At 36.8% G+C, this 26184-nt stretch overlaps 1 protein-coding gene across 4 annotated transcripts in view; it reads right to left on the reverse strand.

The window, feature by feature from the left end:
- Positions 1-254: 254 nt before the first annotated feature.
- The window catches only part of BANK1 (B cell scaffold protein with ankyrin repeats 1), a 304887-nt gene continuing 278957 nt past the window's right edge, over positions 255-26184 (reverse strand). For all 4 annotated transcript variants that reach the window (XM_088021093.1, XM_088021090.1, XM_088021091.1 and 1 more), the window contains 7 exons: positions 23957-24022; positions 12621-12796; positions 8576-8639; positions 3656-3685; positions 2577-2632; positions 1277-1341; positions 255-1025 (listed from right to left, as the gene is read on the reverse strand). In XM_088021093.1, coding sequence (XP_087877219.1) covers positions 1300-1341; positions 2577-2632; positions 3656-3685; positions 8576-8639; positions 12621-12796; positions 23957-24022 — 434 coding nt within the window. In that variant the 3' untranslated portion in view covers positions 255-1025; positions 1277-1299. The remainder of the gene's footprint in view (positions 1026-1276; positions 1342-2576; positions 2633-3655; positions 3686-8575; positions 8640-12620; positions 12797-23956; positions 24023-26184) is intronic.

Here is a 26184-nt window from a genome sequence, read left to right on the forward strand (position 1 = left end):
GCATCATCTGTTAGGGATGAACCAAACATCTGTACTATTTTTTAAAACTTGAGCTTATTTGAGAATGTTAATAGTCATGAGAAACCTGTGATCAGTGTTTTGCAGAATCACTTTAAATAGATATTCCTATCACTGTTTAGAAGTGAGGAAAAGAATCATTTGTGTGTTTACTTTGTGGGGCTTATGCAGTGAAATTAAATGAGCTAAAATTTTTTTTCAGGAGCCTTCCTTTTATAAACTGGTGAGCAGAAGAATTTAGTGGTTAATTATTATACATTTATTTTGGAAAGACAGACATAGTTTTAAACATTCATTTTATTTGCAGGAACCATACATGGAAAATCATAGAATGATAAAACTCTGTTCTATTCTAAGCTAGTAAGTTGTTTCTAAGACATAGGTTGCTGAAATTGTAAGCCCTTTAATAAAGAATGTAGGTTGTGGAAATGTATATTAATTTGAGATATAGAAAGTTAAAAAAATAATATTCTCAAGGTTATATGCAAATAGTCACTAAAGGAAGGTTTTTGAAAACATGATGTGATGATAATAATTATAGCTTTGAATGTCAGAAATTTAGGATATGGACCAGCCACTTAAAAGGCAAGTATGTATGAAACAAATCTGTATTTTCACGTTCATTCTAAGGACAGAGGAGTAAACTGTTAAGGTTAGTGCTTCAAACAGGTGTAATAACTTTGTTACAGAGCATTTCACTTCTCTGTTCTTGTTTTCCTTTAATTGTTAAAATGGGAAACAGCTGCTTCAGTGGCAAAATGCATTGTGAAATGCAAGCATTGTCAAAGAATGCAATTGCTCTATGGCATTCAATTTGAATCTTAATATACCTATCTGAAGCAAGTTAATGCCAATAAATTGTGGCAATAACAAACTGTGAAATCCAGAGATTTGCTTCTGCATTCATAGTATAGTATTTTCCCTGAAGACAGCAGGCAATCCAAATGCAAGCTTGCTTCATTCAGAAAGCACAGTGTCTGCATATTTTTGGGTTTCATTATAATAACCTGAAAGTGAGATCACAGGAAATGTATTAGTGAATAATGGGTTATCAATCGAAATTGATTAGCTAGCAAAAAATCACCCCTATACATAAATCTTTCAAGGAACAATCACCTTTAGCTTGAAAAATACACATGTTTATCATTTCAGGAGGAGACAATGAAATATTTATTCTGTTTGCTAGACAAATGATTCCTTCAAGTCTCTAATAAGGCCTGCTTTAAGCTTTCTAAAAAAAATATAGCTGATATTTTACCTTCTTTAGTAATCTTTCCTGCATCAGAAACCAAATTCCTTTTCAACTTGGAGTCGAGTAGGAAGCTAAGAAAAAAAAAGAAAAAGATACAGAGCTAGCATTTCTCCATTTTAAGGCAGAACAAAGAAACATGATAAAGTCATAGTTGCCTTTCATAGGAAAATAGCTTCATAGAGGAAACTGGCAAGACATTCCTCCATCTTAAAAGGAAAGAAGCATTGTAAAGCTCACTGAGAGCAAAGTCCTTGAGTTCAAATTTTATTTCCATTTTGAGGGAGAATAGCCTAAGTACTGGGAATTTATATTCTTTTTCTCTTACCCCAAATATTGTTCTCAAAAAATATGCCATGATTGTATAGTCCTTCAGATCTTGTAGAAGGATCTTTGTTTGACAAGGATATTTTCATAAACTCAGAGGCCTTGGTGGTACCCCATGATTCTGCTACTGTCCAGTGAGTTTAATGGGTCCTTATACTTTAGACTCTTTGGTCTATAGCTCACTGGTAGCCACAGGATGGTCCAGAAATGTAAATCTGTCAATCAGTTCTGAAGGGTAAATAACTTTTAGGAATCCTTATGATTTACTCAAAACATAGGAGAGCTTAAAGGGTTATTAAAAACTGGTTTATTATGAGAACTTACCAAGGGCTCTAATTCTGAATTTTAGCAAGAAATCCAGCTGCCACATGATCCTGAGCCATAGTGAAAATTTCCTACATCACATATGTAGATAGTTGGAATAATATGCTTGTTTTTGGAGAAGAATTTGTGGTCAGGACATTAGCAGTGTTGCCTTGAACTAGTCTTGGTTCTCAATGGCTGCTCTCTTTGCTTCATGTTATTTTTAGCTTCTTGTTAGCAATTCATTTTCAGTTAACTCTACATGTGAAGTGATGCTATTTACACGAACAATATTTTGGGGTTACATTTTTTCCTCAGGTAGACTTTAAGGACTATATACATTGTGGTTCAGATAGACTCATCATATTACTATTCCTAAGAAAAACATGTATCCATCACTCCTCTAAGATTTATTTGGTCTGTACATGGTAAATTCAGCCATACTTTGGCCTTGGTGCCTTTTTCCTTTGAGTTCCTCCTTTGCTTTTTTTCTAAATAGTTAATTTCCTTAAATTACTCCTCATGCAGTAATTTGCACACAAAACTACGTAATCTATTTTGTTCATATTTGTTAAAATGTTTCAAAGCATAGGATAGAAGGCTCTTAAATTCTTTCTCAACAAAGTTCTTTATTTTTTTTTTTTTGCGTTTTATAAAAATTAACATAAATACAACCTACCTTATTGCGGAAGGGTATGTTATACAACATATTTTCGTTGCGGGCACTTTCATTACCTAGAAATATAAACTCTGTTACTCTCTCTTCTTTCACACATTTAATGATTCATTTATTCAGCACTTTTAAAAAACAATATATGCTCTGAGTAGGATGTCGGTAAAGGGCAAAATTACTGAAGAGATACAAAGGGGCATATTGAAAAGGCACCGTTGGCAAGTATGTTGTTAATTTCTCCTCCCCGTATAGTTGACTATAGGATGCTGGGGAATTGCTTCTGTTCAAACACAATCCAGCACCTTTGAATAACAACCCCCGACTAGATTATGCTGCCACCTTCTTCTTTGTTTTTCCCCATTTACCGCGATCAGCCAATCGCAAAGTACACTTTTTAATGAAAACTTGTTCCTACTACTCCCCATTGGTCACTGCTCCTCTTGCCTTTACCACCAACTTTCCATTTTCCATCCCAGCCCTGTGGCTCGCTTCTATTGCTCTTCTCCGTTCCCACAGTCACTGCTTTGGTTCAGGCTGTAGACAGTTGCTCCTAGGTTAGTCAGAGCTCCCCAGCTGGCCTCTGGCCCCTCTTGACCCTGCCAACTTTCTGCATACATTCCTCCCCCCCCACACTAAAGTGAGTCATCCTCTGAAGTGTTATTCCAATTTCATTTCCTGTCTCAGTAACTCCCGCTTATGAAGGGTCAGCTCTCATTAACACGTCATTATCAGTCTTTGTAGCCGTTCCCCAAGGTAGAAGTCTGGTCTCCGTTTTACATATGAGGAAACTGAGGCCTAAAGAGTTTAAGTGGTTTGCCAAAGGTGGTAACCGGTAAGTTGTAAAGGGCCGGGCCCATCAGAGTTCAAAGCACATGTTTTTTTTTTACTGTGTAACAATGCCTCTACATTGCTATTCTAGAATCACCTCCAGGGTTTTTGGACAAGTGGTTTAGCATATACAGAGAAAATCTATATGAGTTTTTGCACTGACCTGCCTAATCATATTAGGTTTACATTAATATGGAAACTAGTTTACCATGTACTTTTCTGTAGTCTGAAATTCTTAGTAAATACCAAAAACTTACCATTTGGATGGTGCACAATGGTGAGTTTATCTAGAAGACAGAAAGAGTGCATTCTATTGAGTTTTGTTCAATATTTATCTTAAACTTTCTTTTTAAAAATTGTTTGACTACTTATATTTGATGTGACTATGAAATTTCACAGTTGGATTAAAAAAATACTGATTTCTGGCCACAAAGTGTGAAACCATGTCTTTTACTACTTTTGTCTTTTTTCCTTCTGATGCTTGTCCCAAGATAATATGATTTTAGATATGTTAGACACTTAATAAAAGCTTACTACTCTGCTTTGATATTCTTTTAGCCTGAGCTACTCCATTCTTTTTTTGAATTAGCATTATTCACTATGTATAGTACAATTTAAACATTTTAAAGTGTATAGGTTTATGACTGTTTTTTTTTTTAAGGATTTTATTTATTTGTCAGAGAGAGAGAGAGAGCACAAGCAGGGGGTGCGGCAGGCAGAGGGAGAAGCAGGCTCTTTGCTCAGCTGAGAGCCTGATGCGGGGCTTGATCCCAGGACCCTGGGATCATGACCTGAGCCGAAGGCAGACGCTTAACTGACTGAGCCACCCAGGTGCCCCAGGTTTATAACTTCTGACAAATGTATACAGCCATGTGCCCATCACCCAGTTAGGATAGAGAACATTTTTCTCTACAGAAAATTCCCTTGTGCCCCCTGAAATCAATCCTCAACCTATTACCTCTAGTGACCCCGATCTGATTTCTTTTGCTATAGATTAGTTTTATCTAGAATTCCAAATAAATGGAATCTTAAACCACGTACTCCTTCATGTTTGGTATCTTTCATTTAGCATAATATCTGTGAGATTCATTCATGTTGTTGTGTGTAATAGTAGGCATTTCTTTCTATTGTTGAGTAGTATTCCACTGTATGAATATACTTCAGTATAATTATCTCTTCTTCTATTGGACATTTGGATTGTTTCTGGTTTGGCCTTTGTAAATGAAACTGCTATGAATTTTGTGAGCAAGTCTTTGGATACACATGTCCCCCCACCCCTTTTTTGCTTTGAAAAATCCCTAGGAGTGGCTGGTCTAGGCCATAAAGCAGGTGCACATTTAACTGTTCCAAAGTCACCATACCCCTTTACACTTCCATTAGCAATGCATACAATGAATATCAAGTTGTTCCATAGCTGAATCACTTCATTTTGACAACATCTAAAAATTCTAGCCATTACATTTGGTGTGTACTGATATCTCATTTTCTTCTGCTCTTATTGCCTCCTTCCCAGCCTCATCTTTGTTGAATATGTAAAATATTACGTTCAGAGGAGTGTAATTTTTTTTTTTTAGTTTTGTAAGTTTTATTTTTTAATTAACTTGTACTTTTTAATCTAAGTTGTTAAATGTATTGGCAAAAAGCTAATTATATTTCCTTAGTATCTTTTTAATATTGGTAGGATCTGTTGTGATAGCCTCACTTTACTTTCCTGATATGGTAACTCTTGTTTTCTCTTTTTTCCAGTTCATTTTTGTCATGGTTTTATAAATTTTAGTTATGTTTTCAAATAACTAATTTTTGGTTTTGTACATTTTTCTATTGTTCATCTTTTTCATTTTTTACTGATTTTTAATCTGATCTTTCTAGTTTTTCCTCTTATCTCTTTTTGGATTGTGTTTGCTTTTCATTTTCCAGTTTCCTAAAGTGGAAACCTAGATCACTGATCTTAAGTTTTTCCTCTTTTCTACTATAATATTTACTATAAAATTTATAGCCATAAAGTTACCTCGAAGTACTATTTTAGTTTCATTCCACACATTTTGATATGTTGTATTTTCATTATCATTCAGGTTGAAATATTTTCTTGTGATTTCTTATTTGACCCTTCGGTTGTTTTGAAATGTACTTAATTCCTAACGATTTTGAGACATTTCTAATTTTTTAATTAAATTCTAATTTCTTTCTGTCATGGTAAGAGAATATAAGATTTCAAAAGGCTGAAATCTTTCTGAGAACATACTCTGAAGATTTCAATCTTTTGAAATTTATTGAAACTTTTTAAATATCCCAGCATATGTACTATTTTGGTAAACCTTCCATGTACACCTTAAGCAGACATGTATTCTAATTTTTTCCCATGTCATGTTCTGTAAATATCAATAGATTACCTATTTATTCACTCCTTAAAACCATATTTTTTTATTAATTTAACTGTGGTTCTAAGAGTTGCTTTAAAGTCTTTGTCTGTTAAGATCAACAACGGGGCCATTTTTTTTTTATTATGTTCAGTTAGCCAGCGTATAGTATATCATCAGTTCTTGATGTAGTGTTCAACGATTCATTAGTTGTGTATAACATCCAGTGTTCCTCACCACACGTGCCCTCCTTAATGCCCATCACCTGGTTACCCCTTTCCCCCACCCTCTCCCCTCTGTATCTTTCAGTTTGTTTCCCGGAGTCCAGAATCTCTCATGGTTTGTCTCCCTCTCTGATTTCTTCCCATTCAGTTTGAACAATGGGACCATTTTAGATGCAATTTTTATTGATGGCTTTTTTTCTATGGATTACATTTTCCTGTATCTTTGAATGTCTTCCTTTTTTTAAAAAAAATTGAATACTGGACATTATAGACAATCAGTTGTGTATTCTGGATTCTGTAATATTCCTCTAATAAGTTATAAGTGTAGGTTCTCATTTTAGCAGGCAGTTTGATGACTGGCATGAACTTGTATAGGCCCAGTTTTATGCTTTTTCCAGTGTTGATCTATAGCCGCCCCTGGTGTTTTCTAAAGCCCTCAGTGGGACTGAGCCTACAAACTCTGCCTTCCATGTGAACATTGTAGGGGCTTGGTTTTAGGCTTTGTTAAGGCAGGTCTAGAGGAGGTCCTCTAGAGGAGGCGTCATGGTCTTTAATCATTACATCTCTTAAGTGTCACAGCGGAATGCCAGTTGTTTTAACAATGTATTAAGGAGATATTTCCACTCTGGCAGAGCAAGAACTCAAACATCCCCAGTATGGCCTTTCCCTGGCTCTGCTCAAACTCTAGTGTCTCCTTTTGCTTTCAGTGTCCTAGAAGCTGTTATCTTGTACGCCTGAGTGGTCCTGCCCTGCACATGTACAGCTCATCTCTTGGCTACAGACCTGTGGCCTCTGAGGCTACCTCTCTACACAGCTATCTCTTCTTCAGTGATCCACCACACACATTCTAGAAGCTCTGGCTGCCCTGAACTCTGATCTTTGCCTCCTCGTGTCAAAGGATTGCCCTGCTTTGCACAGACTATAGTCAGAAAATCAGTCTCCTGGGCAATCATCAGAGTCATCTTGTGTATTTTGTCACTGGAATTATGGTCTTACGCTGCTAATTGCCTACTCCCTGAAATCAACTGCCTCATATTTTTGCCCAGTGTTAGTGTTCTGTACAGTGGGAGGGTTTGTCTGGTACTACTTTTGGTTAGAAGGGCAACTAGCCAATTCCTAATTAAGACACCAATGATTAAAAACATTGACTTTGGATTAAAAAAGAAGTAAGTTGTAGTTTCTAATCTGTGTGTCTTTGGGCTTCTTAGTTTCTTACAATCTGTTTCTTTATTTATAAATTGGGACTAATGTCTACCTCAAAGGATTATTGTAAGAAATTAAAAAGATAACATTTAAGTGTCAGTAGATAGTCAAATATTAGCTGTTACTACCTAATGTTCCTTAGTGAAGATAGTTCTATATTTTATAATTTGATACATTGTTAAAATTTTAATCTTTTTCCACATTAGAATGGAGATCTATAGAACTCAGTTATCTGTAAATCAGCCTGCATTTATGAACCTAATTATTTTAGAAAGTGTATTTCTGTTTTTAGAAAACATTTCTAAAAGAGCTTAAAGAACTTTCTATGGAAAAGCAGATACCAATTTAATAATATGAAAATAAACTTTTTCAGGGTAAATTTCAACATGAAGGTACTAGCTAAAATCTATGCAATCTTACTGAAAATGGAAGAGATGGAAATTTCAAGGTTTTCTAGTTTTTGTCAGTTTTTAATTATCTGTGCAGGGGTAAGGACTTGGGGAAAGAGTCGTCCAATTACGACAACAGAATTTATTTTCAATTTTGGAATGTGCTGTTTATCTTTGGAGAAGATTTACCATCTTAATAATGTTTGGTTTGTATTAATATGAAAATGAGTGTCGCGCCCCCCCCCCCCCCCCCCCCCCCCGAGAGCAACTGTTAATTATTAGCAAAGGGCATCTGCATTGCCAAGAAGCATGCTAGCTACAGGGGAAAGCAACCTGAGATTTACAATTTAAAATGATCCACATGTGGGGCACCTGGGTGGCTCAGATGGTTAAGGGTCTGCCTTCGGCTCAGGTCATGATCCCAGGGTCCTGGGATCAAGTCCCGCATCGGGCTCCCTGCTCCTTGGGAGCCTGCTTCTCCCTCTGCTTCTCTCTCTCTCTCTCTCTCTCTCTCTCCCTCTCTCTCTCCCTGTCTCTCATGAATAAATAAAATATTTAAAAAAAATAAAATGATCCACATGTGGACAATTGTGAGAACTGACTATATTGAGAATATTCAACCTTATTAAAAAAGTATGACTCCTTAATAATTCAGTACTCTGTATAATGGCTTATACATATAAAAAAAAAACTAGAGGGGAATTATCTTATTTGCAAATTTCATAGAAACCAAAGGAAAGAAACTAGCATTTATTGAAGGTTCATTATGGGTTAAAGAAGGTGAAAAATGTTTTAGTTATTAACTTATACACAACCACATCCAGATAGATCTATAATTACCCCTGTTTTGTAGACAAAGAACCTGAGTACCAGGGATTAGATGCTGTCCATTCATGCAGCTGGGAAGTGATGGAGCACAGATTTGAATTCAAACCTAATTCCATAGTCCTTGCATTTTCTCCTTTATCAGACTGATAAAGGAATAACAGACAAATCTTACTTACCAGACACATTTTCTTCTTCTGGCCTTTTCCCAATAATGCAATCTCGTAGTTGGCGTAGTTTTTCCTTAATGAGGAAATGACCAGAAAATACAAGTGAAGATTTACAAATTTGTCATGGATCAAGATGAAAACATCAAGTACTGTCACCAGGACCACCACGACTAGGTAGCACTAATTTGGTACTTACAGTGTCCTAATAAACCATCCCTGATATTTTAAATGTGTTATCTTATTTAATTCTTGCAAACTCATGAAGTATGTATGTCATCATCTCATTTTACATATATAGAAACTGAGATTCAGAGAGGTTACATAATTTTCCCAAAATATACAGTTGTAAGTGATAGAGTCAGCATGGCGACCCAAAGCCCAATTCTTGTGGTTGCTGTTTTCCCAGTCTAACACCTGAGGGGGCTATCTTGGCCATCTGGTGTCCAAAATCAAAAATGTGACACAGGGCGGATTTGCTACTGCCTGAGCCCATCTCCAGCTTCTGTGGGTACAATCTTTCCTATGAATTCCTTCTAAGAACCAGGGACTTGGAAGCAAATGATACATAACTGGATTCCCCTTCTTAGCTCATTTGTGATCTTTCTTTGCTTTCCACAAAACATTCTACATTGAACATCTATTACTATTTTAACCAAAATGTAAAACAGTCTAACACTAAAAAATCTCCTTTGAGAAGAGAATCTAAGAATAACACTTTTTCCTAAGGGTTTCCCTTGGAACCCAGAAACCATGTTTCCTAAAAAGAGAGTTGTTTTCATTAGTGTAAGCATCCTCTTCTGGGAGTGGAGTAAACATTCTTCTATAAGAAAGACACCTACTGGTTATGAGCAACAGTGAGGAGGGTGAAAGGCAAGGTTTCTACCTTCTCAACCATCTCACCTTCAAAGCCAGGGGTTCTACATGGGTCTTCAATCTTCTAGAAACTCTTTATTACCAACTCTCTGTTTGTGCCATTTTCCCTCTTATTTTCTTAGGATAATACCTCTGTCACTAATAATATAACATCACAGTTACCCCCGATAGATTTATCCTCAGGGTATAAATGAATATTTTTGCAAACTACAAGAGTAATATTGAAGAGTGTATAGGAATGAGTGTGTATATATGTTGGGAAAATGGGGAGAACATTCCTTTTTCTGTTATTCAGGGTGTTGTCCAGGCCCTCATGTTAAGGACTAAGAAAACACAGGGGAAAAAAGCTCCTTGACATTGGCCTTGGTAATAGTTTTTTGGATATGACACCCCAAAGCACAAGCAACAAAAGCAAAAATAAACAAGTAGGACTACATCAACCTAAAAAGCTTCCGCACAGCAAAAGAAATGATCAAAAAATGAAAAGGCAACCTACAGAATGGGAGAAGGCATTTGCAAATCATCTATCTGGTAAGGGGTAAATATCCAAAATATATTAAGAATTCAAACAATGCAGTAGCAAAATCCAAATAATCTAGTTAAAAAATGATCAGAGGAAAAAAATGGGCAGAGGAAGTAAATAGACATTTTTCAAAAAAAAAAAAAAAAAAGACATACGAATGGCCAACAGGTATATGAAAAGGTGCACAATATCACTAATCAATAGGGAAATGCAAATCAAAGCTACATTGAGATATTATCACCTCACACCTGTTAAAATGGTTATCACCAAGAAGAGATAACAAGTGTCTACAGGATGTGGAGAGAAGGGAATCCTTGTGCACTGTTGGTGGGAATGTAAATTGGTGCGGCCACTGTGGAAAAAGTAGGATGTAGGTTTTTTAAAAAATTAAAAATAGAACTCCCCTATGATCCAGTAATCCCATTCCTGAGTATATATCTGAAGAAAATGAGAATAGGATTTTGAAGCGATATCTGTACCCTCATGTTCACTGCAGGATTATCCACAAGAGTCAAGATATGGAAACAAGCTAAGTGCCTGTCAACGGATGAATGGATTAAGGAAGAAGGAAATCCTGCGATCTGTGACAACATGAATGGACCTTGAGGGCATTATCCTAGGTGAAAAAGTCAGAGAGAGAAAGACAAACATGGTATGATAACATTTATATGTGGAATCTAAAAAAGCTGAACTCAGTGAGTAGAGTGGTGGTTACCAGCGACCGGGGAGTGGAGGGGAAGGGGAGAAGTTGGTCAAAGGGTACAAACTTCCAGTTATAAGATAAATAAGTTCTGGTGATCCAATGTACAGCACGGAGATCACAGTAAACAATACCACGTTATACACTGGGAAGTTGCTAAGAGAGAAGCTATTAAATGTTGTCGCCCCAATACAGAAATGGTCATTTTGTGACATGATGGAGATGTTAGCTAACACTATGGTGGTAATCATATGTAAGTGTGGGAAATCAACACTGTAGTACACCTTAAATTTCCCCAGCATTAGAGCCAATTGTTTCTCACTAAAGCTGGAGACATAAAAAAGGAAAAGGACTGACTGATCGGCAAACGGTATTCAGTCAGTCACTGAACTTTCGGCTCTAATGGAAAACAGCCTTAGTGTTTGTCCTTGTATTTACAGGTTAAATTTTGTTTTGTCTTGCATAAACAGTAACCGTATTCAATATCCCATTTTCCCCATATATTGGACAAGTCAGATCATCTCAAAGTAGTCAGAGGCCACCTTAAATTCTTTCTAAAACAGTATTAAATATAAATACACAAACAAAATAAAAACAACCAAGCCTTTAATAAAACAATTAGTCAAATAATTTCCAAGAAGGTATTTCGGTTGGATCACTCTAAATTCGTAAACTTTATTATGATCTAAGAGAGTGAGGCGCAACTGACTTATTTCAACAAAACTTGCTGGCAGTGCTAGGAGAGTGATTGTGTAGGCCTACACCTCGGCACGGTTTACCTGCTTCAGGATAAGAGGGACTTTGACGGTGATGGCATCAGCACGGACTGAGAAGCAATGTTGTCATTCTGATCATGAATGATGATCAGTCGCAAAACTGTACAATCAGCATTTTTTTCCCATTTGTTTGGCAAAACAACTGCCCTTGCTTGGCACTGCAAAACCTGGCTCAGGTCCAGCCACTGCCCACAGCCAGAGCTGCACTTCAAGACAGGTGGATTCTGAGAAGGAGTGATCTCAGAGGTGCTGGGAAAGTCCCCTTGCCTGATCTATCTTCTGCCTCTATGCCCGTTTATTTGGAATGTTATCACTGGGATTCATTTTTCTGTTGTTTAAAAATGTGTTCCTAAGCATTGTTTTTCAATAAAAATGATCTCTTGGGAAAGGTATGTATTAAGTTTTAATGATTATTTGTACTTTGGCCTAAACTAGCTAATTAAATGTGTTTAATCAAACAGTTTCCTGAGAGCTGGTTTCTATGGCACTGGGGCTTTCTGTGATGAGAAGAAAAAAAACTGTTGGACTATTTTGGGAGTAGGAGGGCCTGCAGGATAAAACAGAATACGGTCTTGATACCCCTCACTGAGGAATGTCATGGGGTATATATGGTATATTTTGTTTTCAGGCTCATCTCAGAATCACCTACTCTAATACCCTCTTAGGATGTATGTTATATTAATAGAAGACAAGCTTATCTGAAGTTAATACTCTTGGCTGCATTTGTCTGTAAATCTTGACTGATATATACAGTTTTTCCCCCCCCCCCAAAGGTTAAGGGGAAGAGCAGAGAAAACTTTACTATATTTCATTGAGGACTATTGCCTGATATGATTTAAATTATTTTCTTGTTCCCTTTAAGCCTGCTCAACATAATATACCCTTCAGAATGCTGAGCACATGTTAGTGTAAAGATGCTTCACCTTAATTTCAGCAATGAGATTCACAAAACATTCACATAGCCTTATAAGATGATCAGGTATTAACACTGATACACTGAGTCCCAGCGTTGAGTTCACCAATGGTTTGTAAACATGAAACGTTTAATTGGTAGTTCAAAAACATCTTTTTTTGTGGCTAGTTAAAATCAAAAGAACAGTTACCTGTGTTTCTCGTAAAGACATTTATAGAGAGGCTCTGCAAGTGAGTGAATGTTCCAGAAGGGATTGGGGTCAGTATTACCTGCTGAATCATCTCCAGCTCAGTCTTTCCCATCTGCCAATGTTTAAATTTCTCTAGGGCTTCATCCACAGATAGTTTCCCATTTTTGACCTTCTCCTGCAAGAGGATGAGTTCTTCCTGCCCAGCAGCAAGACAGTCCACAGTGGAAAAGGCTTGACTTTCCATCCGAGCTCTGTCTACAAGATGAGGGGAAATGTTTTAACAAGAAGACAATATATGACAATTGGAAAAAAAAAAAAAAGCACTCTAAAAACAAATCAGTTGAGTTTCTTGTTCCTGCCAGTCTACAAGCAGTTACAGAATAAATCAGTACAAAATTTTTAATGAGTTTCTTTCTAAGGATTGTTGTGCCTGCTACCTAGTGTTATGGGTAAAAACAACGTGTGTCATCACTGGGGGAAGAAAAAGGGACAATCAGAGAAAGAACAGTAGTAAATTTCTGCATTGTACTAGTTGTGGGCAGTGCCAATTTCATGTTCTTTTTGTGAGGATTATTTTTAATCATGTGCACAAAACACTTAGCATAGTGCCTGTCACACAGTAAGCTAATTAAATAGTAACATTATCAATGATAAATATTTGTGGAATAAACATAACCTCTGTAGCTTTGGAAAAGGAGATCTAACAACATCCAAGTGTCACAAGAGGTTTAGGAGCATTGACAACGTTATTTCTGAAAGATTTAAAACAAGCAATTGCTGCTCATTTTGTAATGCACTGTTCTCTTCCCAAAAGAGTTTATTTTGCTCAGCACAATAAGAACATTGGATGGTCCAGTTTCCCATGTGCTGCAGCTAAAGCCACACCACAGATTAGCCCAAGGTACAGTAGTAACAAACCACAGACCATGGGTGAGTTCGGTGCTTTATTTGTCCCATGTAGTGTTTAAAGACAGAAAAGAGGCTGCATGCCTGTAAGGATGCTCTGTGCTCTCCAGACTACCCCAATCCCTGTCACTCCTTGTGGTCCCTGGATGGCATCTCACTTGCTACCTGCGTGGCCACAGAACTCATCTGAGTTCGTACCTTCTTTAACAAGTCCAACCTATGTATCGTATTGTCTCAGGAGGGATTGGGTAACTCCTCAGCAGTGTATGCCTCATGCAGTATCAAATCTAAATATGTCCACAGAGTCTCGAACGAAAGGATAGGTAATCCTGTTCAGCTGTGTCCTGGTTTGCTGTCCCTGAATCATTGCTCATTACTGGGAGCCCATCTTCAACAAAGATATAGATCAACTAGACTGTCACTACACCAGATAGACAAGGACTTAGGAAATGGAGGGCATTCAAAAATTTTTTAAAGATTTATTTATTTATTTTAGAGGGAGAAAGGGCATGTGCATGAGTAGGGGGAGGGGCAGAGGGAGAGGAGAGAGAGAATCTCAAGCAGACTCCCTACCGAGATGGGAGCCCAACATAGGGATTGATCTCACAACCCCGAGATCATGACCTGAGCTGACATCAAGAGCCGGATGCTTCACTGACTGAGCCACCCAGGCGCCCCTCACATTTTACAATGATAAGGATTCATTGATAGTATTTGGATTGGTTAGTCTAGAAAAGAGACATTTCAAGTACTTCATAGCAGGTTTTAAGTATTTCAAGGGGACTTGAGCCTTGGGGCTGTCTTGGAATGACCTTTACCGGCTTTCTTGGTTTTGAGAAGGATTCTAACAGGTAATCCTGGAACGGGGACACAGAGAGGGTTCCTTTCTGAAAAGATTCACATACACGTAAAATTGCTCCATGGCCAATCATTCTGATTCCTATGGGGGTTTTCTCAGCTTGTCTTTTCTCTTCAGAAGTCCTATTCCCCCAGAACTAACAAGATGTCAACAGATTCTACACTCTAAATCTTTTTCTTCAGGGATGACAGAGCATGAAATCCCAGGAGAATTGGAGAAGCACAAGTCAGCCAGAGGGCTCACTGGTTCAGCAGCCAAAAGCACAAATAACAATTGCGATCTTAATTCTTATACCATTTGCTTTTTATGGGCGCCTCCAATCTGGGAGATGCAGTTTGCAAAAGAATTCTATGTGCCATTCCTGCCAGAGCATGGAAGTTTAGCGCCATCATTTAATAGCTTAATATTAATTAAGCTATTATAAATAGCTTAATATTAATATTAATATTAATAGCTTAATAGCTAAGATACTCCACTAGCCCCTTACTTGTGTCTTCCCTTTGACTAAGTGTGAATGCATTTTTTTTTTTTTTTTTTTTTTTTGTGAATGCATTTTTATCTCAAGTAACTTATGGCAGCTGGATTTTCTGGTTTTGTTGAAGTCATCTCAAGGAAAGTCTTCCTGGAAAACCCTACCAGCTTGTTTTGCTCTATGTGCAGGGTTAGCTGAATTCAAAAAAATACTGAATCATCTTAACAATATTCATTTCAATTACCTCTTCGTCTTTCAAATTCTCGCTACCAAAATATAAGTAAGATGACTTTTTTGGGGGGGCAGAGTTCAGTCTTGCGTGGTTGTGCAGAGAGAACAAAAGAACAAAATTTAGGAGCAGCAGGAGTTCTAAATAGAGCAAGTTCTGGAAGTGAGCTGTTTACTAAGTTTACATACTTCCGCTTTTACTCACCCATCCCCCCCCACTAAAAAGATTAAAGCAAACTGTCTTGATAAATTACTATTAGCCATGACAAGTTGCAAAACAAAATGATTTAGGCACTTTGCCATCTTTTCTCCTGAGGGTAGACTAGTCAAACCAAAAAGTGCAACCTCTAATTTTTAGTAGGGTGTGCAGAATTGCTTTAATTCGTTTAGATTACTGTTTTAAGGGGGATGGAAAGTTTTTTGTTTCTTTCCTCCCCAAATTTATATTTATTATTAGTTTATTTTCATGAAATTTAGTATGAGTTTAACATAATTGTTGTTGAAAAACATTTGTCAGATTGCTAACTGTACGTATTGCAGACTCTTGGTCTCTTAATGTAAAAGCTTCAAGACAAACTATAGTTTCTAGAGTTTTAGTTCCTTTTGGATCAGTTTCTCTTTACAAGATTTTCTATTTGATCAAATAAAAACATCAAGTAACACTGCTGTGGTGAGTGTATGAATCTTTAGATTAGGTAAGAAAGTAACTGAGCTTTTCATTAAAATTATTTCTATTACTGAATGACTGGCTAGAAGAACATTTTTTACTGAAAATTTGAAAGGAAACAACTTGATTGCCCAACAACAAAGAATTTAAAATATGAAATATTTACTTAATAAATATTAAGTAGTCATTAAAATAATAATAATTAAAAAGATCATGTGAATAGAAAGACCATGTGGCAACATAGAAAGTACTTATTATATAATAAGTACAGAAGCATAATACAAATTTGTATATACAGTAAAAATGTTGTTCATAAAATAAAGCATGGAGGGAAACTATCTTGAGATGATACAAGTTGTTCTATTGTGATAATATCAGAGATTACTTTTTTCTAATTTCAGCTTTCTGTGATAATACTGTATTTAAAATTTTTTTTAAGATTTTATTTATTTATTTAGGAGAGAGAAAGAGGGGGAACATGAGCGGGGGGGTGGGGAAGGGCAGAAGGAGAGGAGAGGGAGACGGAGAGGGAGAAGCAGATTCCCCGCTGAGCCCCTGAGCAGGGAGCCCGATGCGGGGCTCAATCCTAGAACGCTGGGATCCTGACCTGACCTGAAGGCAGACGCTTAACTGACTGAGCCACCGAGGCGCCCCTGTATCGTTTTTAGAGTAAGAAACTTTCTCCCACTTTGCCAAGAGCCTTTCCCCATGGAATACAAACCATTCCAAGCCATGCTATATACACTGTACCAATGCCATATCATACCGTACCATCTTACCAAATTATTTTGTAATTGAAAAAAACTTGTCAGTAATAGAACTTAAAAACCCAGTGACCAAGATTTACATCTGAAGTTATTTTTTTGGTCCACAGCTAAGGAACTAGCAGGTAAATTAACTCTGGGTCACATGAGTGAATTACAAAATACTTGGAGTGTTGAATTATTTGGAAGTTCCCAACAAAGTATCCCCATCTCTTGAACTTAGGGCTGCATATCACCAGAGTTCCTCCCTTGACTAAACTTGAGTCAGACCCAGATTATTGCGATAAAATTATGATTTGCTACATTACCTATTTTTTTATCACCAATATTTTACGTTCACATTTCAGAGATACTGTTTACCTTATATATATTTTTTGATTACTAAATCATGAATGAAAGGGAATGATTATGGTTTTGCATTTTCTCCTAGTTCCTAGACAATTTTATATTATCTGAGCACCAGACTCAGATTATTGCAATAAAACTATGATTTGCTGCATTACCTACTTTTTATCACCAATATTTAACATTCACATTTTATAAATAAATTTACAGTAATTACTTAAATGCAATTCCATGTTTTATTGAATTCATTATTCACCACAAATTCTTTAATACCGTAAGTTCTCTTTGAACTTTTTATTTTGCTTAGTCTCTCATTTACTTAGAATATCTTTTGGGTAATACTTTCATGATATACACAGAAATTCCATCTTTTCTAAAACCTTAGATATCCAAAAATTGTATCTCTCTTCTTCTTTCTTTTTTTTTTTTTTAAGATTTTACTTATTTGACAGAGGGAGACACAGTGAGAGAGGAAACACAAGCAGGGGGAGTGGGAGAGGGAGAAGCAGGCTTCCCGCCGAGCAGGGAGCCCGATGTGGGGCTCGACCCCAGACCCTGGGATCATGATCTGAGCCGAAAGCAGACGCTTAATGAGTGAGCCACCCAAGCGCCCCTTCTTCTTCTTCTTTTTAAGATTTTATTTATTTATTTGATAGAAGAGAGAGAAAGAGAGCATGAGTTGTGCGGAGGAGCAGAGGGAAAGGGAGAAGCAGACTCCCCGCTGAGCAGGGAGCCCGATGCGGGGCTTAATCCCAGGACCCTGAGATCATGATCTGAGCCGAAGGCAGACGCTTAACCAACTGAGCCACCCAGGTGCCCCTATATCTGTTTTCTTCTTACATGAGTGAAATACCAGACTAAATATAAACTTTTCAAGTTGCAATCTTTTCTTAATACACCACTTAGTCCATTATCTCAAACTTTTGTTACACAGATTCTCTAATTTTTAAAACTGATTCTGATTTTTTTAAAATAGAAAAATCTAACTTAAAATATCTTCTCAATACTTTAGGATTGTTTCTTCATCTTTATAATTAAAAAGATTTGCTAGGGTGTTCTTAAAGGTGGATATATTTCCTTATTGTTTTCTGGGTCACAGTGAGCCCATATAGTTCCTCACTTCCCTAATTCTCCAAAGCTTTGTTTAGCTATGTCATTGATTGTATTTTGTATTCTATTAAAAAAAAAGTACCAAACCTATTATATGTGAGTTGGATCTCTCTTCTCCATATCATCTGATTGTTTTTAGTCTTTCCCTGTATTGAGAACAAACCCTTCTCCGATTATGTTCTCAACTCTAAGAACTGATATGTTTATCTACCATTAGTCCTTTTCATTGTGACCAATGTGGGTTTTAATTTGCTACTGAAATTTTAGCTTCTAACTTTATTGTATTTTTACCATACTTCCTCTTGTCACTAGATCCCTTTTCTTCATGTCATATGTTTCATATCATCCTGACTTCTCACCTAAAATGTCTTTCATGTAGTTTGCTTTCATCTTAGCTTGACCTTGACTACAGACTTTCTGTTGCTGTTACTTCCCTGTTTTTTTTTTTTCTTTCTTTTTTTAGATTTTATTTATTTATTTGACAGAGAGAGAGAAAGCACAAGTAGGGGGAGCAGCAGACCGAGGAAGAAGGAGAAGCAGGCTCCTTGCCAAGCGGGGAGCCCAATGAGGGGCTTGATCCCAGGACCTTGGGATCATGACCTGAGCCAAAGGCAGATGCTCAACAACAGAGCCACCCAGGCACCCCTCTTCCCTATATTTTCAATTTGTTTTTAAGTTCACAGTGTTCTGAAATTTTCTTTTTTGGCTTTTGTATATTGACAGGTGTCAGATACTGAACCTGAAAGTTGAATTGTTTAGCTTAAATTTAATAAATGAAAATTCAAAATAATCCATACTTCTTTACTGCCTTAAAATATTTTATAAACAGGTAAAATGTTTTTAAAAGTCTAAGATTTAAAAAATTACGAACTGTTAGTTGAAATGTTCTTATTGTTATGTGTGTATGTATTTTCCCATTATCTGTATTTTGCTTGCTTGGTGTTTGACAATCTTACTCATTAAACAAATCATTTATAGAAGTATAATTATCCTGAGCCTTTATGATTAAATTCTCTTTTTTCTCTGGAGTGGTTTTTGAAGTCCTCATATTATTTATTTGTTCTCTTCCTCAATCCTTCTTGAAAGAGAACATATCTATAGAATCATGTTCACCAAGGGATTTAGTGTCTATTTATCCTTTGCTTCTATTCCTTGTGTTCAAATTTTGTTCTCTACTCTAGGTTGCAGGGGATTTTGATGGTTGCAAAAGCACAACTGAGGACCCCAGGGTCTAGCAGGTTTGGTTAGTGCAGCCTTGTCACACACAGGTGAAACATGATTCTTTGGCACTATGTACTGATTGGTCTGTAAGCAACTAACTCCTTGCATCAATTACTAACAGAGTTCTCCTTAATATGCTATCCCTCCATCGCAGAGCTTTATTTGGGGGTCTCGGGATGCAAACTGTAACATTGAATCCCTCCTCCTCACTTTCTACTGTGGGCTTTTGACACATCACCATTTCGGACAAGGACTCAGTTATTATGCAAGTTTTCTCAAGTGTGACTTTAACAAAAACCTTTTGTGAAAATGGAAATGTAAGTTACACTGAAAAAGAGAACTGAGGCCATTTTTCTTTTATGGAGTCCAAATGACCACGATAATTCTCCCTCTTTTCTTTTTAATATATCCACTGCTAGCAAAAACAGCCTGATGAAAATACCTCAGAGGCCAGCATTCTCTTTTCTCCCACGTAAGGGCAATACCATCTACATCTATGTTTCTCTGGGCCTCCAACTTGCAGAAAATTTCATTATTTAACATTTATCAGACTACTGCAGCACTGAGCATTTGGAGAACACAAACAAGATATGTTCCCTGACTGTATCTTTCCCATGAGCATTCACACCCCCTGAAAAGACCAGCCAACAGTGACTTTTCAGTCTGTATTGAAGAATCAGTGGGCAGAGACTACACCTGGGGCAAGGCAGGTAGTTACTGAGTAGAGAAGATTTAGTGCCTATGTATTAAACACATGTGAATAGTTTCCATTATCAAAAATAAATGTTTTCCTTCATGTTTTTATTGACCTGAATCTCTTGATATATCGTTTATTTTTCCACTTTTTATGGAATTATGAATTTAGAGGAATGTGTCTCGAATATAAGAAAACAACATGGAAAGCATGATAACAAATGATAACAGCAGAAGTCATTTGTAGCAAATGATATAATAATACAATGGGGAGTGGTTGGCGATCTGAATTTTTATGTGAAACATGGAGTTAAGCATGGTTTAAACATGGCAAAAATTAAAATTATATTGTGCAGACTACTTTTGAAATATAACAGAGTTAGTGGCCAAATTTGGCCACAATATGGCCTTCAGAAAAGTTTCTTTTGGTTATATTTTGTCCTTTGCATGGTGGTTTTGAGATTATTGCTCATTACTATTCTCACATGTTCCATTTTTAGCCATGTATAAGGTGAGATTTAGGCAACCAAATTTTAGAAGCTCCACAAATAATTCTTATGCTCATCTAGGGTTGGGAGTCATGGATATAGGCAGCTGGCTAACGTGGATGTGCTCACCCTACCTCCAACCTAACCCCATCCCCCAAGGAAATGGTTTGCCTTCCAAGAGTGACAGCAACAGCACATCCTTGATGAGATTCCTTATTTAACTGTGTGACTGAGGAGATTTGTGGATGTGATCCATAATCACAGGGAGGCAGTTCCAAATGCTAGGAACGCTAAACCTCATCAGTTTCCATGTACCGTATTTGAGGTAAGACTACGTTAATAATAAGTGGATGATTCCAGTGAGGATAGAAAAGGCTCCTTGGCATAGTCCAAGAAAAAGATACAAGAAAGGGGGAAAAGAGGTGTAACAGGTATGGGAGATGTGAGAAATCCTGACCTGAGACTATTACATGATCTTGTAAGGCAGGGAAAATTAACCAGATATTTCCATGTCTTTGAAGAAGCCTCCCTTACATTCTTCCAGCCCCCTCTGACTTGATCATGTTCACCTAGTAGTCTTCTAATTACTAATAATATTTCATAGAAATTTTATTATTTGTCAGGGGTCTCATGAATCCAAGCATGCTAGTCACTGGGAAGGAATCTTCCTCTAGTATAGACTTAATAGATTAAAATTAGGGGTTATAAATCAGTCCTCTACCAGCATCATTAACATGACTCAGACTTCAAAACTCTGATCAACTCCAAACCCACTGACAAAATTCAGTTCTCTGGCTTGCAGTGTTGATGAACAAACCCTTGAGCACCCTGGGAAGCTCAGGTTTGGGGAAGGTTAGAGAGCTGTGCTAGCAGCACACTCTGAGATATCACTCTGGCATTTTCTAATTTCAAAACCAACTCAGGAAAACTGATTTTAAAACTGTATTTTGATGGAAACTTTTATCTGGAGGATCCAAAGTCCTCACCATTTTCCCTATATTTTTTCAGGATGTGAAAACTGAGATGAAGAAAGCTGTTAAGTTTCCATGGAAATGGTGCCAATTAATTTTTTCTGTTCCTCAGGAAAATTCCTTGACTTAGCAATAATGTAACTTCCTGGCAATCCCTTGGCAGTCTTGAATGTAGGGCATCCGAAACACTTATAATTTCAGCGGGAAAATAGTTGGCTCTTGTAATCCCTTTTCCTTCCAGCATATAGTGAAAGAATTAAATAATTTCTTTAACCTTCCTTAGAGAACCTGTCTAGTCCCTTTAGGAAATCTTGATTCTGACAAACATTTCGTAAAGGGGCCTTTTTTGTTGTTCAAATAAAGAGATTATCATTGGTGAAGCAGGTACTGTTTTTCCTACTATACCATGAAATCCCAGGATAGTTAAAGAGTAATCATTAATTCAGGAATAAGCAGTTTTGATCGCCTAGTATGTCCCATGGGCTGGATAGTCATAAATATCTGAAAAGGTTTAGAGAAAAATGATTGGAGAGAGTAAAGAAAAAAGTAAAATTGTATAATTTTAAAATCTTCCCAATTATTCTTAATTATCCCTTCTGTTCTCACATTAGATTCTGATTTCCCTGCAGACTGCAGTAATCAGGAAGGTTTTCCAACATTTCACAAGGTTTAATGTTCCTCTTCTCCTTGCAAATAGAACAATATTCTTTTCTTTTCTACAGAATTACTGATATCCAGGGTTAAAAGAATCTAGGGAAACTGCTCTAAGGTGACTAATCCAAAACATCATCAATAAGTTGGATTTAAATATTCAGAGAGAAAAAATTCATACAAAATTTGAGTAAAATTTTCATATCCTAGCCCTAAAAGAGTTTTAAAAATATACTGATTGTTGATCTTAATGAAACAAATTAGGTACCAAGGTATGGACAGATATTAATCCAATAAAATATTTTATAATTAGGTTCTTATTTCCTTTCACTATTCTCCCCTCCCTTTTTTTTTTCTGGGTACAGAAGGGACTATTTTCCTGTACATAAGGTGAAGAATAATTTGTCTCTAATAGACACTAGCAATCTTCCCTTATGTTGCTCTCTGGGGGTAGCCAGAGGACAACTGGTAAGAGCGAGAATTCCAAGGACCTCTTCATTCCTCTTGCTATTTGTCACCTTCCTTCATCTCTGATGGCTTTCTTCACATTTCCTCCTCAATTCTAACAGAATTTAATTAAAACATGATAATTGAGTAATTTATTTAAAAATGCTTCAGGGAAATTTTCTCCTAAAGAGCTCAAAGCATCCTCTCTCTTTGTTCTTTCCAAAACTCTGTGGGGTATGTGGGGGAGTCCTGATAGGAATAATCTCTACTTTGCTAATTCCTCAGGAACTGTTTGATTCTAATTGTAGAATGATCTCATATGGAGGTCTGCACTTGTTTCTTGAGGTAAAGGTACAGTGGAAGGATAATAACCTCAAGAAGATAAATCTTTTCCTTCAAATTATGAAATCACTAGAAATGGAAAGCTGTCAAATAGAGGTTTCTTTTCTTTTCTTTTTTTTACATGTAAATTTGTAAGCAGTATATCTATGTGTTCAGGGCCAGAAATTCAGCTTCATCATGTGCTGCACTCAAGCATCATGTACTTAATTGGAAGAACGATCTAAGTACCATTTGAAGGGATGGATGAAGATCACTTGTTAAGGACATACCTTTGCTTGGAGGACAATCCATGACGTCTTACGAGCAGGTCCACTGAGGTGGAGTGAGAAGTGAGTGCAGTCAGTGCCCAGCCATCTCTACGATGGCACAAAGGGACACTGGCCAGGGGTAGGGGGTGTTCAGTGGCTACTGGGAGATAACCTCTTGGTTTTATTTTAATGTCTCTCTCAATAATTTACTGGTAGCAATTTCAAGGCAATGCTCTCTTGGACTGAAGTTATTTCCAAGGCGCATTCGGATTATTGATTATCAGGGCCAGCCCCCTACATCTGTCACCTTTTATATTTTTCATTTTTGAACTTTAACCAAGAGCTTATTATCAGGGGGAACATCATAATAAATAACCTGGAAGAGTTTCTCTTTCCATTTGGAACCATGCCTGTCAGGGAAATCCGTAGAGAGAGAGGAAATTTTTGCTACTGTGTTTGTTGTCTCTGTAGCTACAGTTTTCAGCTTTTTTCTGCATGACAAGTAAGTGTTCCAAAAACTGCTAGATTAAGGGTGGAGAGCAAAAGAATAGTGAGACAAGGGTCCAATCTTTGATTGGAGTTCAATGCAGAGTACAGAAATCCCATGCTGGTCCCCTTCTTTGAGAAATCAACCATCTGTTCCCCCGTCCCCAATCCACCCAACTTACACTCCAGAGGCTTCTCTCTAATGGTCTATGAAAGCATGGTCTCCATACAGGTTAGAGAAGTTGTATTACTTGACCTTCCTAAAGCCCTGGTAACAACATCATCAACATCACCACAAACATTCTCACAAGGTTGTTTCTTGCTTTTATTAATTGAAATAATTTTCTTGTATAAATCTAATGACAAAATTATATTTGGGCAAGACACTAATTAAAGAGTAAGACTAATCAGGCACACAATTATTTACTTCTATCCTCAGAGACTTTACCCAATATTCATAAGACTTCTTTAAATCTTACTTAGAGATTATCGAATAAACTGAAGTTCATGTTACTACCTTGTCTCTTAGGACCATGGAACCTGTCACCATCAGATTGTCTTCCAGCTGTCTTTTGTTGAAACACTGTAAAAAAAAATAGCACATAATATTTACTGAACACAAGCATGAAAAAGAACAGACTGTGGAAGTCTCCAGGAAACTAGAATGTGATACCTCATTTTCCTTAGTAGCAATTCTTGAATTGTATTATTTTTGAGTAGGAGGATTATTAAATTTACAATTTTCTCATTTGCACAGCTTATCAGTCATTTCGAAAAGCATTTTCTTTAGGCAGAAGAGTGTAATGCTGATGGAACACCTCATTAAACTATTTAAATCAAGATAGGATTCCATTCTGATATCAGGTAAAGCTAAAAGGTGCATTTTGTTAAAAGTGATAAATGTTAAAATCACATGAAAAATTCCATTTGCAGAGAAATTACTCATGCTGACTTTCTGGTGATAAGCAAGGGTAATGACGGTTTCTTCTTAAACAGATGAAAAGACTGCTGTATTTCACAGATGTAATAATAAAAAAGACACTTTATTCTTGCATCATCTAGCTAGACCTCAGACCTATTAAAGCAGCTTATTCGAATTACTTCATTATCTGAAAAGTGCTTTGTTCTCATTTATTATTTCTCACATGAAATTCTGCGAGAAAAGTCAGCATTACTCACCCCATTTTGCAGATGAAAGATAAAATTGATTGTTTAATATTTATTGAGCACCCCACAAATTTCCGTATAGCTTCTGGCATTTGTTAATGAAAAAGCTTATACCCTTTACAACTTGACTTTAGAAAATGAACATCCCAGAGTTTGTGCTATTTATTTTTTATGGGTAGTCTGCATTACAGGGTTTGGAAACAGCTAGAGGCCTTGGAGATTGAGTCCAACCTCATATGTGTAAAGATGAGGGAGGTGGAAGTTTTAATAACTTGTAAAAGCGCTGAGTAATTTCGCAACGATCCCAGAACTGTTGTTAGTAGAGACGTGATTTAGAGCCTCAAGCCTTTAACTTCGACCTATTGCTTGGTTCTCCACAGCACTGTTGCCTCTTCTCTTCCATAACTATTTCTTTTGAAAGATAAAGAAGGAGATAGAGGGAGGGACTTCACAAGAACCCTTGAGCATTTCCAGCCTGCTTGGGTCTCTTGCTCCTCTCAGCAGCTCACCAGACTTTCCTGGGACAATGGAGCTGAGGCATGTGGGAGGGAGCGAGCAGTCCAGCAGGATGGTGCTTGACCACTCTGATGGGAAGATGCAGCCCAGCAGTTGTCTTATATTCTCTGTCTCTAGTTTTAACATTCTTTAGACCAATCTATTATCAAGGTCACACCTGTGTTTAATCCAGATGACATTTTTTTGTATTTAAAAAAACTGCCCCAAATCCTATCACATCAAAAATGATTAAGCATATTTAGTTTGTCAAGACAGAGTACTCTGCCCTACTGTCTTCTTTCAAACAGGAAAAGCAAATATATTTTCAAAGTATGATGTGTTTAAGAAGAGTTATACTCATGAAATAACATCATTTCTGGTTGAAAATCAATTTTCTGCTTCAAGTTAGTATTTGAAAAACATGCTAAATATAACTTAATGGCAAGTTATGGGCTTGTGGTTTGTATTTTTCCTTAAATAAAATATAATGATGGATATATGGTGTGTGAGTGTATTTTGGGATATTAGAAAAGTTTTTACAAGTGGTGCTTGATTTTTTTTTCATTGGCCAGTTCTAAAAAGTCTTGAAAATATGAAACACTCTTGAAGTTTTAATAACAGGCAGAGTCTTTGCACGCTTTTTCTGTTTTTACCAATATTGTTAAGATGATAACTGAAAATGTCTAAGACAAAAAAGGCTGTAGTCTGGCATCATTAATATGGAAAATAATCTGAATCCAAAGATAAATCTGGACAACAAATTCTCCAAATAAAGAGTACATCGATCAGTTTTAACAGTTCTGCTGCATTTTGAAGCTACAGAGTACTTGGAATTAGTTTTTCCAGATTTTTGGCATTAATTTTTTAAAAATCATTTTACATCCTGTATGTGGTTCTGCTGACAACAAATGCCCAGGGTGCGTGAAATGCAGTAAATGCGAAACAAGTCAACATTCTTTCGGTTTCTAGCCTTAGAATTATAAAGAGTGTTACTTATTTCTTGTTGAGATTTCACCAGGGCTTCCAGCTGGAAGAGCCCGGGATCTGAAGGAAGATTGGGAGGGAAGCTGGATGTCTGAGAAG

This window comes from Eumetopias jubatus, unplaced genomic scaffold, assembly GCF_037043125.1.
Source record: "Eumetopias jubatus isolate StellerSeaLion01/CBP00866 unplaced genomic scaffold, mEumJub1_p1.0 scaffold_2, whole genome shotgun sequence".
Lineage (NCBI taxonomy): Eukaryota > Metazoa > Chordata > Mammalia > Carnivora > Otariidae > Eumetopias > Eumetopias jubatus.